Source organism: Cylas formicarius, unplaced genomic scaffold (assembly GCF_029955315.1).
Source record: "Cylas formicarius isolate icCylForm1 unplaced genomic scaffold, icCylForm1.1 PGA_scaffold_6__28_contigs__length_40554024, whole genome shotgun sequence".
Lineage (NCBI taxonomy): Eukaryota > Metazoa > Arthropoda > Insecta > Coleoptera > Brentidae > Cylas > Cylas formicarius.
In genome coordinates, this window is record NW_026844347.1 from 1,837,440 (window position 1) to 1,856,356 (window position 18,917).

General features: G+C 33.3%; 2 protein-coding genes across 4 annotated transcripts in view; one reads left to right on the plus strand and one right to left on the minus strand.

Moving 5' to 3' along the window:
• LOC132703540 (adenosine receptor A2b) overlaps positions 1-18,917 on the minus strand; it is a 29,529-nt gene continuing 10,612 nt past the window's right edge. For 2 of the 3 annotated variants that reach the window (XM_060672861.1, XM_060672862.1), the window contains 3 exons: positions 17,735-18,261; positions 3,990-4,201; positions 1-1,936 (listed from right to left, as the gene is read on the minus strand). In XM_060672861.1, the coding sequence (XP_060528844.1) occupies positions 998-1,936; positions 3,990-4,201; positions 17,735-18,161 (1,578 nt within the window). In that variant the 5' untranslated portion in view covers positions 18,162-18,261 and the 3' untranslated portion in view covers positions 1-997. Of the gene's footprint in view, positions 1,937-3,989; positions 4,202-17,734; positions 18,262-18,917 lie in introns of those variants that run through there. The other variant, XM_060672863.1, reaches the window with a different exon arrangement.
• Positions 7,452-13,492, plus strand: LOC132703541 (tubulin beta chain-like). The gene is made up of 7 exons (XM_060672864.1): positions 7,452-7,730; positions 7,796-7,986; positions 8,728-8,872; positions 8,934-9,147; positions 11,111-11,332; positions 11,997-12,272; positions 13,194-13,492. The coding sequence occupies exons 1-7, from the start codon at positions 7,674-7,676 to the stop codon at positions 13,415-13,417; spliced, it is 1,329 nt and encodes a 442-aa protein (XP_060528847.1). The 5' UTR covers positions 7,452-7,673; the 3' UTR covers positions 13,418-13,492.

The following is an 18,917-nucleotide window of genomic DNA, read 5'->3' on the forward strand; positions in this document are numbered from 1 at the left end:
TGATCCACAAAATTTTCAGATATATAACAGAATATAATACGCACTATTTTTACACACAACGTGTTTACTGCTTTGTCGGAATCTTTTTAATGGGAACAGGGTTTGCCCTGAAGTCGTAGTAAAAAAAGCAAATCTGTAGAATGGTTTATTAAGACCGACCAAATATCGTTACACCAAAAACTGAATATACTAACATGGGACACCAGCTAAATTTTCCGCATGGACACACCTTTTACACAAACGTCGGATCCGTTTTCCAGTTAGACAAATAGTTATTGTCAGCGACTAGCGATAAAAGCACTGGGTAAAAATAAAATTCCCATATATATCTTCTTAACTTTATTGAGTCGCGTTTTAGTCATTGAAGCACTATCTGCTTGTCTCACTCCAGAGCGTGCTTTTTGTTTTTTAATGACATTAACGACATTAGAGGCCCACAGGATAAAGGCGCTTCGAGCAAAAGTCACTATCTATCATGTTTCTCTGTTTATTGAATAATTGAAAGATTGTTTGGATATAATAAACTATCAAATTTAAATAGATTAATGTAAGAGCGGTAATTATTAAATAAAAATTTAAGATTTGTAATCAAACCCGAGAATTTACTTTTGATTTACTTTGGTTTCAATTAAGTTTGTTCAGCAAAATTATTCAAATTAGAAGGAAACTAAAATAAAACAAGCAGAATAGCAACAATTCCCATTTTAATGGAAACTTCATTCACTTGAAGACATAGATGGACGTTAAATTGCTATCCGAGTTTTTCGAGTGATATTAGTTGAATTTATCATTATTATATTGTTTAAAGTTATTCATGGTTTTCATTTTTTTATTCGACACTGACCTTGCGGCACCCGATCAATTTTTAAGCGGAATGCAGTGTTTCCAAACTAATTAATTTAGCTTATCCTGAAACGTTATAAATGATTGGCTTTCAGCGCTTCTCCTGGCCCTTTTTGCGTACACACAAATAATTTACATCAAATAGGTAAATCGCTTAACTAGCTGAAAAATATTCGGCAGCGATCGCCTTGTTGAGATGTTTCGTGGAATCCGAATGACCCCCGTCACTTAAGCTCCTGTCTAACTTTCTTTGATTTTTCAAAATACTGTTTACAAAACCGTAACGACTAAGAATGCCAAAACTTTTGGTGGAACCTGCCGCCATGATCGGTTCTTTTAAAATAGTCGCTCTTGTCTCCTCGAATAACCTACGTGAACTAAAGTCGACGTTTTTGCCGCCTTTGAAATTCACGTATTTGTCGCTCATTTCAAACACATTCGGGGCGTCGTAATAAGCGTCGCCGCTTCTCTCGCATTCCGTCGTCAAATGTACGAACACTGGAGATCTACCATGAATAGCGGTATTCACAGCGGTCAAAGAATCGTTAGAACTGCTACAGTTTCCCGAGTCTTCGGTGATGTTCCAGATTTTTTCAGGAGCTTGGGCCGCGTTGGTGTTGACATCAAATTGTGGCTCGACAGGTATTTTGTTTCGATAACAAAACTTCGCACTTGAATTCCTCGGTCTGCACTGACTAAAATTCGTATCCGATGGGTATCTGGGACGAAATTGATCGCAGTACGTTTGTTCCAATTTAAACAGCCTGCAGAAGAAATTCTTCAGCGCCGCTCGAAAGTCTCTGAGATTATACGCGTATAGCAAGGGATTACAAGCCGAGTTTACGTGAGATAAAATTATACACGCCAACATAAAAGTCGAGTTGACTTTAAAGTCCTTGTGAAACGCTATAATACAGTTTATCGTGTAGAGTGGTATCCAACATATCATAAAAAACAGCACAATGACGGCCAAATTCTGAGTCGCTTTCACCTCGTTGGTTTGATGGACACCCAGCATTCGCACCATGCCGCCAGAGGATAAACCCTTCGACGCGGAACCGCATTCAGGATTCATCACCACAATTTGGCGCAACTGAAATACAAAAATAAACCCTTAAACATAAATAAATATGCGTGTGTAGGATGTGAAGAGATAAAAGAAGAGCCAAAAATAATGTCAAAAGTTTATCTGAATATAAACTGTAGCACAGTCGGGGCTGTTTTCGGAGGCACACGTCTACAAAATTAAAAAAGATATTTGGACAGAAATTATTCGCGGTGGATGGCGGGTGAGACATTTATGGAACGATTGAAAGATAAAAAATTGTCCTGAAAATTTAATGGTATACATAAGCGATAATGATGTGGTTATTTTTGTATATTTATTATTTGTAAACGACTTAGATTATCAACCTTAAGTTTAACTTGTTATCTACTTTAATTTTAGGACGATTATTTCGATGTGTAAACAGCGAGCCTTTTTGTCTTGTTTTAGCAGTACAATTAATTCTTTATGCCGTTTTGTACAATATAGACATATCCCTACTATGTTATAAATGTATTTATTTGTAGAGAAGAATTCCTGACTTGTAGCAATTTTTTTGAAAAAGACCAGACATTAACAACGATTGTGTTTTAAGAAGTAATAATACCAATTTATAATACCAGTTATTTGTTAAACTGTTATACAAAGCAGCATTGATTATAAACTATTCTAGGGATTTCACGTTGGCTCGTTGGCAGATCAAGTTCTATTAATCTACCGCTTCGTTTATTTTGATTTTGCTGTTTTCACAGATTTTGGATAAGGTAATTCGAAAGAGGTACAATTAATGCTTGAATATTTAGTTCTAATATAATAATAATTAGATAAATAGATAATTAGATAAATAGATAATTGGATTCAGGATGGAAGGGAGTTGTGAAGTATTAAAATTTAATAATATTTAAATATGGAAATTGTGAATAGTTTGCTAAAATGTATCTTTGAAGCTGATGCCCGGACGGTTATATACCGAATTATTTCCGTTTTTGTAAATTTGAAGTGATATAGCACAAGTAGTAAACAACTTTTTTGAAAAAGATCAGACATTGACAACGATTGTGTTTTAAGAAGTAATAATACCAATTTATAATACCAGTTATTTGTGTCGAATACTAGGGTGAAACCTCACCTCTGGAAACTTGGATTTTACTGCCTTTTATGAAATAAAAAATAGTAAAGATAGTTCATCCGTTCTTAAATCACCAAAAATATCAAAGCCGTTATATTTTGTCAGCTTCTATTTAATAAAGAATTGAAATTTTGATCACTGTTCCTATTCAAGGGTCGATTTTCAACCGATTACTTTTAATTTTAGACGCAATAATACACATAGATCAAAAAAATACCCATTCTTTGATGTACTGTTATATTAAAAATCGTATTCAATATTCACAAAACATATTTTTTATTGAAGCCGAAAGATAACAAACCAACAAACAACCAAACAAACAAAATCTATTGACTATTGACTAAGACAAGACTCTTTTTACGCGTTAAAATAATAATGAATATTACATATGTACTCGAGAATCTAATTATTTAAGTAAAGCCTTAAGTTTTAGAAAGTATGGTTTAATGTTTCTGGTTAATCGTCTATCTAACCAGATACTAACTCGTCTTTTCCACAATTTCTTTGGTGAGCATGTATATCGATACATACATACATACACTTAACAATTGCGATCCGTTTTACGAACATTATTTAATCTATCGCGAATAGGATTGATTATATTTTAGCACATGTCAAGTAATGGAATATAAATATTCAAGACGTTGTGTCTTTTTTATTACTCCGTACATTGGATGTAGAGATTATAGTAACGCAGGACGACCACTGAAACGGTTGAAACATCTACTGAACAATAGATTTTTGTGGAGTAGGATGTAGTTTTCTTTCTTCCATTTCAAACAATTGCACTGTGCACTATTCTTGGCATATAAATTATTAAAGTACTTAATAACATAAAAATCCAATATCTAAATCAAAAATCATTTCAATAATAAACTTAAGATACCCGTACGTTCACGTATTTCAATAAGATTGTCAAATAAATGCAAATGCTATTTAGAAAGCTATATATCATGCCTTAAAATATGTTACCTGTTTTAATACGACGGTGTAAATATGAGCATAAAAAGCCACCAGGAGGCAAGCCGGAGTGATTATGGTGCCGAAGTACAGAAATACCAAGTAATTGTAGTCCATCACGTGCAGAAAAAAACAGCTCACCGGAGTAACACGATCCTGGCGCCAACCCATGAGAGGCAAAAGGCCGACAAGTACACCGGCAACCCAGCAACAACTTATTATCACTGAAAACAGAAGAAAAAATTCTAAATAAACTAAAACTAGGATTTATATAATAATGGTTTCGAGTAGAAGGTTATAGATCAACGTTGAATAAGTACAGCTTGGTTTAGCTTCTTTAACTTCATTAATTTCTCTAATTAAATTGATCATGTTTGGGAGTCAATTTATAAATCACAACACCTTTCTAATTGTGAGCTTTTTCAAATTTACTAACGATGAAAATTAAGAAGAAATAGTATAGGACAAATTAAGAATAATAAAAGATATGGAAATAGAGAAGGAAATTGCTGAAAAAGCTAGCAGGTATTTGGACAGGCTAAAAGGAAATCTAGATAGCCGGTAAGTTTAAAATACTGATGAAACAATGATGATATTTTGATGTCTGTCAGTTGTCTTGGATCTGCAAGACAGTTAATGCATTCATACCGTTTTTGAAAAATGTAGCCAAAAACGAGTTGTAATAGTACAAGTACAGTATTTTCAGTTTATTAAAATTCATTTCGCTGCGCACGCCTGGCTCGTGCCTAAACAAAGTCGTGACCAAAAGGTTATCTATAAAACGGGTATAATACTATTTACAAATCTTCTGGATTCCTCCTGTGTCGATTGTTGATGAATGGAACTTACTGATGTTTCGCCAATCATCCTGTTGGCTTCTTCAGAGCTTAACTGCAACAGTTTTACGTCAGCAAGTCCGATTCCTCAACAACACCGATCAGAAAAAATTCTTTGAAAAAAAAAACTTGTTGCATGATATATAATAAACTGATGTCCACCTTATAAAGCGTAAAGTATTGTGGACAAAATACTAGACTTTATTCCATTATAGTTACTTTTCAAAATTGCTTTTATATTATTCAGATTTTTCTAAAGTGATTATTAAAGTTTTCTTTAAAACTAGTCTTTTTTTCTGCTCGTGCTTCCCTATACAGTGTGTTAAATTAAATAATAATCAAAACAAAATATATTTTTTAAATGACCCTGTGTACATTTTAATTCCATTTAAAGTTGTTGTGACGTCAAATAGCGGGCGAAGATATAATCGAAAAATTTAATTCCAAGTAATAGTTCAATGAAATATGTTTGGAGGTTTCCAAAAAAGAATAAAAAAAAAATAAAAAATCATCCGCACTCCCTAAAATATTTAAAATTGGACACCCAATGTAGCACCATTTTGTGCACATCGTTATAGCGGCAACTAAATTAGTTAAATGGTGCAGCTCATGAGAGCAAATTGAAATAGGTTTATCGACACTGCGGCAGGCCGAAATGACTTTAATTTTCTGCCACAACGTTTTCGCGGGCGTACAAAAGACTTCCACTCGAACGAGAAAAGTCTTAAAAAGAATGATGAAATTAATTTGAAAAGTTCCACCTATTACATGTGTTGTATCTGTTAATGTTTTATATTCAAAGCTCTAAAATAATAAAATACTAAATATTCAAAAACTAACGAGATGTGGCAAAAATAAATTACATGTGACACCATCATAGAAATTTTGATATTCTTCAATTTCGAGGCATACTGGAAATCATGATCACGATCGAAACGTTGGTGCGATATGGGCTGCTGTACTAATGTAACTGATAAATTTTTTAAATTGGGTGAAAGATATTTCGGACGACTACATTAGTTTATCCCTAGACCGGTCTATTTAATAGGGTTTGTTTAGTTTTGGTTTGTTTTAATCCCTAGTAACTGGAGCTTTCTACTACTCTATACGACATAAAACATTATCTTACTGGATTGCTGAGCGCTTGCAGAAGTCAGAAGTTTGTAACAGAACCACATATTTCATTTAAAAAATTAAATTAAATTAATTAATTATGGAGCTTAAATTAAAGGAATGATTTCTTGATTAATTATGACCACAGAGCGATTATGTTTTACAGTTTGCAGATAGTTGTATGTGTTCATATTTGTAGAATTGCAAAAAACTTATGAAAAAATGATGTTGCAATTTTCCCATTTAAGTACACATGCATCGACTCTTTCAAGTTCAAGTATTTCCAGAACGGCTTCCCACATGTTTATAGCAAGTACACTATTTTTTAAGGTAAAAACAATAGAGAATTTTTTGACTGACATACGAAAACGTAAAAGAAAGTTATTACTGCATACAGAGTAAATAGACTCCTACATGTCTCGGCCAAGATAATTAAACTCATATTTGATATGTACAAAAATCCTAAAATAATACTTTGCGTCCAACTATCAATATTACTTCAAAATATTTAGAGAAAACAAAATTAAAAATTTAACACATCATATCTTAAAAAGGAATGGATTGCGAACCACGTTTATATGACCTTTGTGCTTTCAAATTACCCAAGGAATCGGAATATAGGATAATAAATAAATAACGCATTGTTTATGCAAATATATCAACGGTTGTGATGTGTTGGTCAATACACAGATAAATCGATTTGGCACGATCTTAACCACAGGAACAAAATATTATACTAAACCTAACTTTATTTATGAAAAAATAAAAAGTAATTTTCTGATTAAAATCTCTCCTAATAAATCAACGGCGGTTTGTGACTTTAACAAACTACTTCGCCTTTTTAATAATGCATATTTCATTTTTATCTGAACACCGTCTATACATCGTTTTATCGTTTTATTATTTCTTTTATCGCAAAAAACCGCAGGTTGATTAATATTCTAAAAATACACTCGAATAGAAACTACATTTTCACGGGCTTGCTAAAAAGCGACAATTATAAAGGACTAGATTGGAAGACGGTACTAATTTATTTATTCCGAAATACAGCAAGGGTAATTTAAGCAGTAGACTTAAACATACTTAAACACGCGAGAAACTTGTTGTGGAAATTTCAGAATGACTTTAGAATGACTACTCTAGACTCTTCATGAGTGGCAAAAAGTAAGACCAAAAAGATATCTGATATCTGATGCCTGTCGTACTTCCGATTTTTCATTTCCTACTAGACCTTGGTGTGTCCATTATTGCCCCTTATTGCTTTTGCCTTCGGGTCGGATCTACTCTCGCATCGTATGACCACCCCGAAGGGTTTGTCAAATTCGATCATGATTCACTGTCGGCAGCTGTCTTAAATGACAGCCAATACTAATAAAAGAAGTCTCGCTCCCTCCCATCTATTTAATTACATGACATACGAATTGCTTCTATTTATTCTGTATTCTGCGAAAATACCTTAAATTTCAGTTATACCGTTACATTGATTGAGTGATGAATTGAAACTTACGCGTTTTGCGTCGCCGAATCCGAATTCCAAATGTACTTTCTGAATGGTCCCTATGAAATGAAAACCGAAAAAAGTCGTTGAGTTCCTGAATGAAAATAAAAGTTTGAACTTGTGAAAATGTGAAACTACGATTTATATCGTATATTTTAGAAAGCCAAATGACAAGTGCCTAATATTTGTGCGACATTTCAAATTAATTGTCTATTTAAGGAATAGGGAAACAAATTTGCTGTGATAAAAATGCGCGAAATAGTACACGTTCAAATTGGACAAGCCGGAAACAATATCGGAAATAAGGTAGTGCTTCGCTATTTCATATCACTTAGGGATAATTTAATTGAATTTTAATGACGCTATGCCAGTTCTGGGAAGTGATATCGGACGAACATGGGGTCGATCCCGCTGGAAATTGGCACGGAGACACAGACCTCCAACTCGAAAGGATTAATGTATATTACAAAGAAGTAACCGGGGGAAAATTTGTACCAAGAGCTGTGCTAGTTGACCTGGAAGGTAGCACTATGGATAACGTTAGGTATGGACCTTTTGGACGGTAAATGTCAGAAACTTTTTTGTATTATTGCGTAAATTTACATCAGCTTCGGATAGATGTATTTTCTTTGAGAAGCAAAATATTTTATTTTTTCTTCTTTCTATATAACGAAATAAATCACTTGGTCCATCATTTAAACTAAGAAACTCAACATTCGGCAAATTTTAGACAAGATTAAACTTAGTGTGGATTCTACAGGATGTCCAATTCTTGTGTATGTCCTGAGGTACCTTAGTATCCAAAACAAGTGTACTACAGTAGCAAAATAAAATAGTAAACAACTAGATTTTTCACAAAACAATTGAAACAATGCACGTGTCATGTGTTTAAAGCGCCCAGGAAGCTGCCTTTGCTTCTTTCCTCTCCGCAACACCACTGATCCAACTAAGACGGAATATCAACATAAAAGATTACTTCTTAAACATTGCATGGAAAACTACAGTATTTTTATATCACGCATTATCTATCAAACCAACGGATCTTTAATTTATTTTTATATATTTCGGACAAAAATCGCAAATAAAAAATTAACATTTTAAATGTCATCTTTTTTAAATGACATCATAAAATAAATCTATATAAATAAATATACGTATGTGCCGGATTATTATTGACGTAATTAATTGTTGAGAGTTGCAGTGGATATTATAACTTATAGAACATATTCTTTCTCTACCTAAAAATGTTATTAATGCCTGTCACAATGAGAAAGGAGCACCGATTTTAACATTTATTTATTAGATTATTCAGCCCCGACACTTTTGTATTCGGTCAAGGGGGTGCGGGAAACAATTGGGCGAAAGGAATGTATACAGAGGGCGCCGAGTTGGTAGATCACGTACTGGACGTCATACGACGGGAGGCAGAGGGCTGTGATTGTCTTCAGGTATAACTTATTTTAGTAAACCATGCAGGTGACATATTCTGGTGTAACGATTTTCTTTTAGGGGTTTCAGATTGTTCATTCGATAGGAGGGGGTACTGGGTCTGGTTTAGGTTGTTTATTACTAGACAAAATCCGGGAAGAATATCCTGACAGGATTATAAGCACGTTCACCATAATACCAAGTCCCAAGGTTTCTGATACGGTTGTCGAACCCTACAATGCCACGTTGTCTGTAACGCACCTGATTGAGAACTCTGACCAAACCTACATTATAGGTTAGAAAACTTTCACCGTTTGCATTTTAAACTTACTTATTTCCTGCGTCTTAAGTAAGAAAGGGTAAAAAGAATGAGGCCACGTCCAATGTTGAAAAAATATTTCAAAGTAATTAAAATTCGATCCCCGCTATTAGGGTCTCGGATGCTGTTGAAGATCGAGAATCGTTGCATTGCGGCAAGTCGCTAAAGTAAAAGTGCTTAACAATGTACAATTTAGAAGCTTTTAAAATGCCGTTTCAGGCAACAGAAAATCGAAGATTTCTTTTATATTATTTCATCAAAAGCATACCGCTTGTTCTCTTCTAAAAGATGTGCCATGCAGTATATTGTCTTTCATTTTGGAACCATAAGCTGAATAATATTACCGTAGTTGGTCTTGACTTTTCTGGAAAATTATCTATAAATAAATATAAAGAGGATTTACATTAAAACGTGGTGTGAGAACAGCTACATTATTTAAAATTTTTGATGAATTTTTTCATCTGCTAGCCGACGAAGGAACTGAAGGAACATTTTAATCGGTGTATAAATTTCAAATTGCGCATTTTCTGTATTTTTTACGGCGACTGGGACTTCGGCAGGTGTTCCGTAATTTTAGTTTGCTAGACACGTGAACCGAACAATGCCTCAAACGTGTTCGATAAACTCGAATTCGTCATTTTTTTGCCCACCTTATACCAGATTTAAAATAAAATATTGCGGCGTCGGGTGTGAGAAGATGATTCGTTGGATTTGAATTGAGAGATGTTAGAGCGGTCTTATCTGGCTTCTAAATTTTCTATGTTTATATCAAATTTAATAAAAATCATATATTTCACTTCACATTTCACTCACAGCACGATTGATCGCCTGGGAAAGCCCGTTTTTAGCAACTCCAAGTTTAATTAAATGCGTTAAGCATGGTGGCTATTTCAGAAACTCGAAAATAATTTTCAGCATTTTGTCTTAACCGATTTACTTTTTTTTGTCAAATTTCTAGGACCATACTTCCATGCCCTTAATGGAACAACCAATAATTTTATTTACAATTTATTTAATACTATACAGGTTTCTGTTCCTGTGTGTAACCGATTGGCCAAATTCGATGCCTGTTCGATTTATTTTATTGATAAACATGTTCAAATATGAAAACCTGGTCCTAGGTTTTATTTTTAACATTTTCTTATTGATATATTTGATATTATTTCTAGATATATATTTTCTAAAACAGATTTTTTTTAATACATCTAGTTATCGAGATATTATTCAAAATTGCTCAGATTAAATGATTTTTTTCTCATCTCATCGTGGTAAGTCAAATCGGTTGACAAACAACCAACTCTATAGATAATGTTATAACTTAAAAAGCTATAGGCATGTAGCTACTACCTATATAGAAGCCACTAGAAGTAAGTAAATATATGATTTTTTTTTGTTTTTATACCTTTTTAAGCCATCTACGAGTAAATAAAATCACCACAAATAAAGTTACCTCCTCCTAAATTGCAAACTTTTGAAAGCTCTGGCGAAACTCAAGATATCAAATTTGACCCTCTCGGAATAAGCATTAATTTCCGCCATTTGGAAGTATTTTGGCCACCGGAAGAAGTCGTAACCGTTCAGGTCTTTTTTTTAAGTTTTATAGATGTTTTCAAGTTTATTTTTGTAGAAGGCCATAGAGTGTATCCGCCTACGTTCGCTTATAATGAAACTAAACTATTAACGATTAAAATATGTGGAGACAATGTAACATAAATTTAAACATAAAATATGAAAAACAAAAACACATCAAAGTTATTCATGGTTGTGGTAAAAATATTTATAACGATCAATTTAATAATTTTGTTGAATTACCTAAACCTACTTCAGCCTCACACAACAGAAGACGAAATTATTGAGATCGTAAGCGCATCAAAGCCTTTTGATTTATTTTATTCCTTTAGAACACCTCGATTTTACATAAGTAATATGACATTTTCAGATAATGAAGCACTACATGATATATGCCATAGAACTCTAAAAATATCAGCTCCCAGTCTGGCTGATCTTAACCATCTTATATCAGCGGTGATGGCAGGTGTAACTACTTGCATAAGATTTCCCGGACAACTAAATGCCGACTTGAGAAAAGTCAAAGTAAACATGGTGCCATTTCCCAGGCTGCATTTTTTCGTTCCTGGTTTTGCACCACTTGTCTCCAGAGGTAAGTGCAGTGGGATAGCACATGCTAGCACACGGACGGCGGCTCTAACATGCACGGGCACCGCAGAATAGAATTACCGGCCTTGACACATGTTCCAGGATCTTCAAAGCAGATGCGAGATCTGAAAAATAATCTGGAAGAGAGACAATTTGTACTGATAAGAATTAACAGTCAGGCAGCACTGAAAGCGTTAAAAAGACTTCAGTGCTCTTGTAAGACTGCAAAAAAAATACCAAGAGGCCATATCTACAGTATGGCGGATAGAACGGTAACTCCTAGAAAGGAAGAAAACAGAGAGAAATTAGCAAGGAATATAATCTAAACATTAAGCAGAGGAAACGTGATTATTAAGATGAGGAAACTGAGGTGCACGTTCTGTGCAAGTATCATTACGTCGCAGCGAATGTGTCGTTGAAAGTAATTCTACAATACCAATTGATAAGAACTTCACAACAAGAAAATAATTTCCCAATTAGCTTTCCTTATCTTTCTTGGTGTATATTATAAAACTTAAATCAGACTAATGAGTTGCGTGTTAAAGAATCATCAGTTTATCCACCAGCTGTGCGTTTCTGAAATTAAAACCGGATCGATATTTTACTTCTAAAATTAAGAGCGGCTAAAGTATCGCCGTTAAACGAATTAAAATGGAATATATTTCCAGGAACTAGGTCGTACAAGGCAGCAACAGTACCCGAATTGGTACTTCAACTTTTCGACGCCAAAAATCTGATGTGCGCTGTAGATCCAAGAAGAGGAAAATACATGACGGTCGCGTCCATTTTTAGAGGAAGAATGTCGATGCGCGAGGTGGAAGAGCAAATGGTCAACGTGCAAGATAAAAATAGCTCGTATTTTGTGGAATGGATACCGAATAACGTGAAGACGGCAGTGTGCGATATACCTCCCAGGGGGTTAAAAATGTCAGCGACCTTCATAGGTACTGTATGCCTAGCAGCATTGTTGCACCGAACATAAACATGAATAGTAAAAGAATGGTCACTCTTTAGTCTTTCACGTTGCTTTTCTTCGTCGCTCTTTCAGTAGGTGGGGATATAAAGTGTGTATTACATATTGATCCTCTTTAGTTAGTTGAGTAAATCTAAATTTAACTAAATATAACTGATAACATTGAATAATTGAAAACGGGTAAGGATATTAATACGTAGTAATAATGCTATACTGGGTAATGTTATGCCCTTCGAAGGTATTTAAAAAAAAGTAATAAAAATAAGTAACGGAATTTTATTTCTGTTTTAAATAACTTTTGCCTTTCTAAATAACAATTTTGACTTTTCATTTTGGCAAATAGGAAGCCTCATTTTTAACGACTTATTAACGTTTAAGCCATTACGATAGTTATATTAATTATATAATGTTTGAACCCCCTCAAGCACTATCCTTTCCTGGATATAGCGAGTATTAAACGAACGATTTAAATTTGTTACAGCTTTAAACCAGTACTATGCTTGGTAGTATAACAGAAACTTAAATATTAGAATAGTACACCTTTTTAGTTCAACACTGGTTGTTGTAGAACGTAAAATTATCATTCTATCTCTGTTGTCCCCCTTTCTATTGTCTTTTGCAGCTGCTTTCCAACCCAATGTAGAACTAGTTTGTATACGTGAAGCAAAGTTAGAATAGTAATTAACGAGGTAAAAAAGAACGTTCTTTGCCAAGGAACCGATGACGTCACTCTACTCATTTCAAATAAAGTGGACCAAAAGCATAAACGCAGCTCAATAACGATACTGATTATTATTTTATTATTTATATGCAAAATTAATTTTTCACTTAGCTCCTAACGGAATACTCTTTGCAAAGAAACAGTTATTAATCTGACTAATCCTGAAATTAGGAAACACGACTGCTATACAAGACCTGTTCAAAAGAATCGGAGAAGCATTTTCAGCCATGTTCCGCCGGAAGGCTTTTATCCACTGGTATACCGGTGAAGGTATGGAAGAAAGGGAGTTTACTGAAGCCGAATCCAATATGCACGACTTAATTTCTGAATATCAAATGTACGAAGTCGCAACCAACGATGAAGATGAAAACGAAGACTACGAATATATGGACTAATTATATTTGCGGAAAACTATACCGATCTCTTGGCAGACTCAGAAGGGGGGTGTGGGGCAAATTAATAAAATTGCACTTGGCTGAAGTTTAATTTTCCTTAAACTCAAATAAATAATAAAATAGAATATATAGTAGTTTGGACGAAATGAACTTCATTCCGGTTAGTATCCGCTTTGTAAAGGAAATGAGAAACAGTTCCACTTTATTTTATTTTCTCCGACGAGAAAGACAAATTTTTAGCTCACTACGAGCCTAGAATGGGATAAAAGAATACAAATTACTAATCAATTTCCAACGTTATTGATGCGTTTTAGTTTAAAAAAAGGCAATAAAACGAACCACTGCTTATATCGTAAATACCGAAAAATATAATAAGGAATAGTAATAAAATCGATGGCCATCGAAAAACATGATTTTAGCCATGTCTTTTCTGTCCGACAAATAAGGTCAAACTACGAAAAACTTCTATTGAATAAAATAAATGAAGAAAAAATGCATTACTTTTAATGAACCACTTAAATATTCACAATATATTCATGTTCCGTTTAGAAATTTGAGAAATATCTTCTATTAAACTTAGCTGAAATTCATTAATTTTAAATATTTGTCATTAATTGTTGCCCATCTCGACTTATAAAAATTTCGATGAAAATTTTGATGAGAATTTAACCCAAGATGTATAACGGCAATTTTAACTGCAAATATCGGGTGACACGCCACATAGTGAATGTATTCGAATATCATAAAAAATAAAACTAACCAAAACAAAGCATACAAACTTCTCAAATAAATAAAAATCATGCAATTTCAATAGAGATATATAACTTATTTAAAACCGATTTAAAGTTATCTGCTAAAAATAGGTACTTACATTGAAAATTAAAATTTTTAGAGCATATGCTAATCGGTACTTCAAAAAACACTTTATGCTTTTTCCAAAAAAAAAATCAAAGTGCAGCCCATGTATTTTTTTTTTCAAACAATTATCTACAAGCATTAGCGTAAGTTTCAAAATTCGTTATATCTATTTATATTTTATATAAATTTCCAATAACTTCTTATCATTTCTTTTTTCATCTCAATTAAGAGACAAACTATATCTTAACGTTTCGATGTTATGTTACTTTTTCTTTATAATGAACTCCCAACTTACTTCAAATATAAAAACCAACATTCTGAATCTTCGATACTAACTTCGTGAAGTCCAAATTTTAAATTTTCTGTCACTTTCACATGATTTTTTTTGTTGATACTTATTTTTAATGCATTGCTATATTTTAGATAGTTGGGCAGCATATTTATGGAATTTGTTTTTTCCAATGTGTATCTTTTGCAATTATTCTATTAATATATTTCGAAAACTTTTTTTATAGGCATAAACTTCTTGAACATTAAGTTAGAACTTGACACAGCTTTCGAATCAGCCCGGTGGGCCGTTTAAGTGCTAAAGAGATAACATGTAAACTAAAGTAAGCTGAATTAAAGTCAGAGAACAAAGAACATTTCGAGAAAATCTAATACAATTTTTTTAAAGTGATTTCTTAGTTTTTTTGTAATTTTGTAACATTTAACATACGATCAATTTATTAGGAGATTTAATATTTATATATAACTTTTCTTCTTAAGTGTAAGTGACTTCGCAAAGTTTAATTTATGTTAAAGATAAGAATTATTATTTTAAACGTAAACGTAAAATACTAATAAATAAACCCACAAATTCCAATAGTGGCCATACTGTTAAAGCAATTCCACCGGTGACCCGTTTTTTTTATTTTCACCCGGCAATATACATTTTACTGGAGCAGTAAGATATTGGATATCCCTTTTATGTACGACAATATAAAACAAACACGCGACGACAATGACAGTTTCTCTTAATAGTTAGAAGCTATTAATGAACCGTTGTGGGGGACTATAAAATCCTCCGAAGTCAATCATGAATGGATGTTAAATCCGCAGAGTATATTTTTTAAAGCATTTATTTCTTTATATTCGTACTATATCTTCAGATATATCTTTGTGATCGTAATCCCTTACTGAATATTGATCTTTATTATTTGGACATAATTTACGAAAGCCGTAGCCGTAGATTATTTCGGATTATTAAATTAACACAAGAGTTTCCCGAATAATTTATTAGAGAACCACTTTACCTAAAAGAACAACTTCACTTTTCTCAATAGTCTTTGCTGTTCTACGACTGGTTTTTAAATCGAATGATTCTCCACGAAGAACGAGTCTTACAAGAGTTCTAAATGGAAGTTTTATTACGGTTAATATTAGCGAAGGTGTCAGTACTATTTATAAATACTAACTACTAAATACTAAAACCATAATTTAGATACATCTAGAGGAAAACACCACTTATATGCAACAAGTGCCATAAAAGGCATTTGACTCACGAGTTGACACAAGCGGAGCGAGTGTTTAATAAACGAGTGACTTAAAAAGTTTACCGAACACGTGTTGCATACTATACTTTTTCTACGACCGTTAGTTTTACATACAATTGCTCCCAAACTCGTGCGGTAAATTCCCGGAAATGTCCGAAGTGGCTCAGACCCGTGGGAAACGAATCTGACATGGTAAAGTGACGCTTCCCGCACCCTAGGTCGGTGTGTAATTAGGTATTTTACACAAGGGAGTAGAAAAACTAATTTAATATTAATTGAAATTGACAAGTTTGGTGCACCCCAGTTGTTAATGCATCCCAGCAACAGTGGATCTTTGAAATAAAGAAATCTTTAGAAAAATATGTCCTAAATAAATAGAGAATCTGTTTTTTTATATATTTTATATTTATTTATAAATAATAACGATTAATTAATAAATTATCATTATCCTTTTGTAACATATCGCAGTGAAATATCAAACTTTTTTTCCAAAATGTCATTATGCCGTAGCACACGCGTGTTTGATTCAAAATAAGCACTTAAATATCGTTTAGAATTTATTTTCTAATGATATACGTTGGCTTCATTATACCGATATCTTAAAATAAAATAAAATAATTGCATCAATATACACGTACACATATTTATAAAACGCAAAGTCAAAAGTAGCACATGATTTCATCGACTAGACTCGAGAAACTTGTGCATTGCCTTTAAAATTAAGGACTTGAAATAGTACACCAGTTATCTCGTACTTGCATAGAACAAAATAACTAGGCAATTTAATTCTTACACATGTAATGAGTAAATTACCTACAATTTTAGAATTTAATTACTTCTAACGAACAATTTTTCTTAAGTAACAAGTTTGGACACAATAGCAAAATCGAAATTTACACGGGCTGTGATAAATTGCGCTCTTTTATCGATAAACCCCATTTGAACTTCCTTAAACTTATGCACGATCAGTCTCTCTGTATAGGGTGGACAAATTCATATGTTTCTGTAATAGATCTCGAACACTACGAGTGCTATGATAGGAGATGTGGTACATTCTAGATCTTTTTTTTTAACGAAACTCAACCGAACTAACTAACTAACCAGCTAACCAAAACTCAATGGTTAATACCACAACTAGCTATCGTCTTTTAAATTAATCAAGTCGCCCAAATTTGTTATAAATTTCAATTAATTTTTTTGATGAGAAATTTTTACCATGCTTGGTTAAAATATCAATCTTTGCTTGAAAGTATGAAACGTCATTGAAGCCAATGTAGGAATTCATTCTAAATAATATTAATAAATAATTAAATCAAGTTTGATTTTTTTAGACAATCTGATTCATGTATGGAAGCAACAATCATATCCACATATCCATTGTCGGTATCAGTACTTCAAATAAATCTACTGCTCCGAATTGCTAACGATAAGTTATTTACAGAATAGCCCGTCTATTATGGGGTGATATCTTACGTCTAAAACTGTAATTTTTTTTTTATAAAACACCAACTTAGCAACTTAGCAACGAACGATGCCACCAACAAAATTGTCATAACTTGCTTGTTACGGGATGAGCATATTTTCCATATCACTTCCCAAACCTGTGTCCGTGTCTGTGCGTCTACATAAATCGGTGGTATATGGAAAGCTATAATTTGTTTAAAAAGACATATTTCTTATATTAAATTATTTCTGTTGTATACAAGGTTTGCTCAATAAAAGTTGCCAATATCAAAAATTATTATAAAGAATTGTTCACACTAAAAAATAATTTCAAAATATTCATAATTGTTTATTTTCAGGAACGAAAAACGATAACTGAATAACTAGATAACTTTTTAGATATAAAGTTATTATTAAAATAGTGATGAATATTTTGAAAATAATGATTACGTTAAATATCAATTTCAAAAATAATACCTACCTAAAGCAGTCTTTGTCCTCACATTTCTCGAGTAGCCCATTGGATGTAAGATGGCCCAATATCGATCCACAGACACGGCCACCAAACAGAATATGGATATCGTACAAAGAACCACCAGCAACGAAACTGTAAACAGGCAAGCTTCAAGATTGTTGGGCAGACCAACCGAAGACATGATGGCGAACGGTATGCCAAAGAGTCCGACCAGCAAATCGGCGGCGGCCAAAGAAACGATATAGTAATTCGTGCGTCTCCGCAGCCGTCTTTCTCTCTTAAACACGTAAATTACCAACGCATTGCCAAAAACTGCCAACACCGCGACCATTATTTCGCAGATAACATACGGTAGGTTAAGTTCTTCTTTTTGGTAGTCATATGACGTAGAATTTGTGTCGCAGCTTCCCGTGACGTTGATTATTTGAGTCATTTATTTCAGTTCTTATTGCCGGTGGCATTTGTTTGATTTAAAGATAGAACTTTTAGCCATATTCCATTTTCGGACCTTGTACTTTCTCAGTATAGCACATCTGGAACAAATGAGGAAAACGTCAAAGTTATATGTGGGTCACTGAAACCGGGTGATGCTGATGATATTATAGTAATGGAAAAGTTACTACTTTTAAAGTTGAACATCTAATAGCGGGAGTGCGGGACTAATTTCGCTGTCCGCTGGTGAGATGAAATGTGTTAGCAGCACAAAGTTTAGAAATGGACAAAGTTCCTAATAAATTGCGATTTTTTATTAGCCATCGAACAGCAGCATCGTTTAATCGTCTGCTGTGTCTAAAGTATAAATTTTTGGCTAGTTTCTTTTGGAACCTAGCCCAGGAACGACCATAAGCGTAGGTAAACTTTTTCGACAACTACATGCTCGTCCAGGATTTTTGAGTTTCTTCTGATGGTTATTGCTTGTTGGTTATAGTAACAAATTTGGCGGTTTCGGTTTCGTTTTGAAATTAAATTGATTTATTAATATAGGGAACTTTTTAGGAATAAAAATCTTTTAAGAAGCTCATATATTTCGATATATGAATCAAATCCGTATTTTTAAACTGTTTATTATTATTATATTATATATTTATTATATTACGTCTGCAAAGTTTTCAGTTCTTTCAATTACATTGACTTTTTCATTAAAATGGATAATAAAGATAAACACACCAAAAACTAGTTCTGCCCGGGA

Excerpts from the sequence above, each read along its gene's own strand:
- LOC132703541 (XM_060672864.1), top strand. The coding sequence starts at position 7,674 with ATGCGCGAAATAGTACACGTTCAAATTGGACAAGCCGGAAACAATATC. Across the intron at positions 8,873-8,933 it reads AGGGCTGTGATTGTCTTCAG|GGGTTTCAGATTGTTCATTC; the intron begins GTATAACTTATT and ends ATTTTCTTTTAG. Across the intron at positions 11,333-11,996 it reads TGCACCACTTGTCTCCAGAG|GAACTAGGTCGTACAAGGCA; the intron begins GTAAGTGCAGTG and ends ATATATTTCCAG.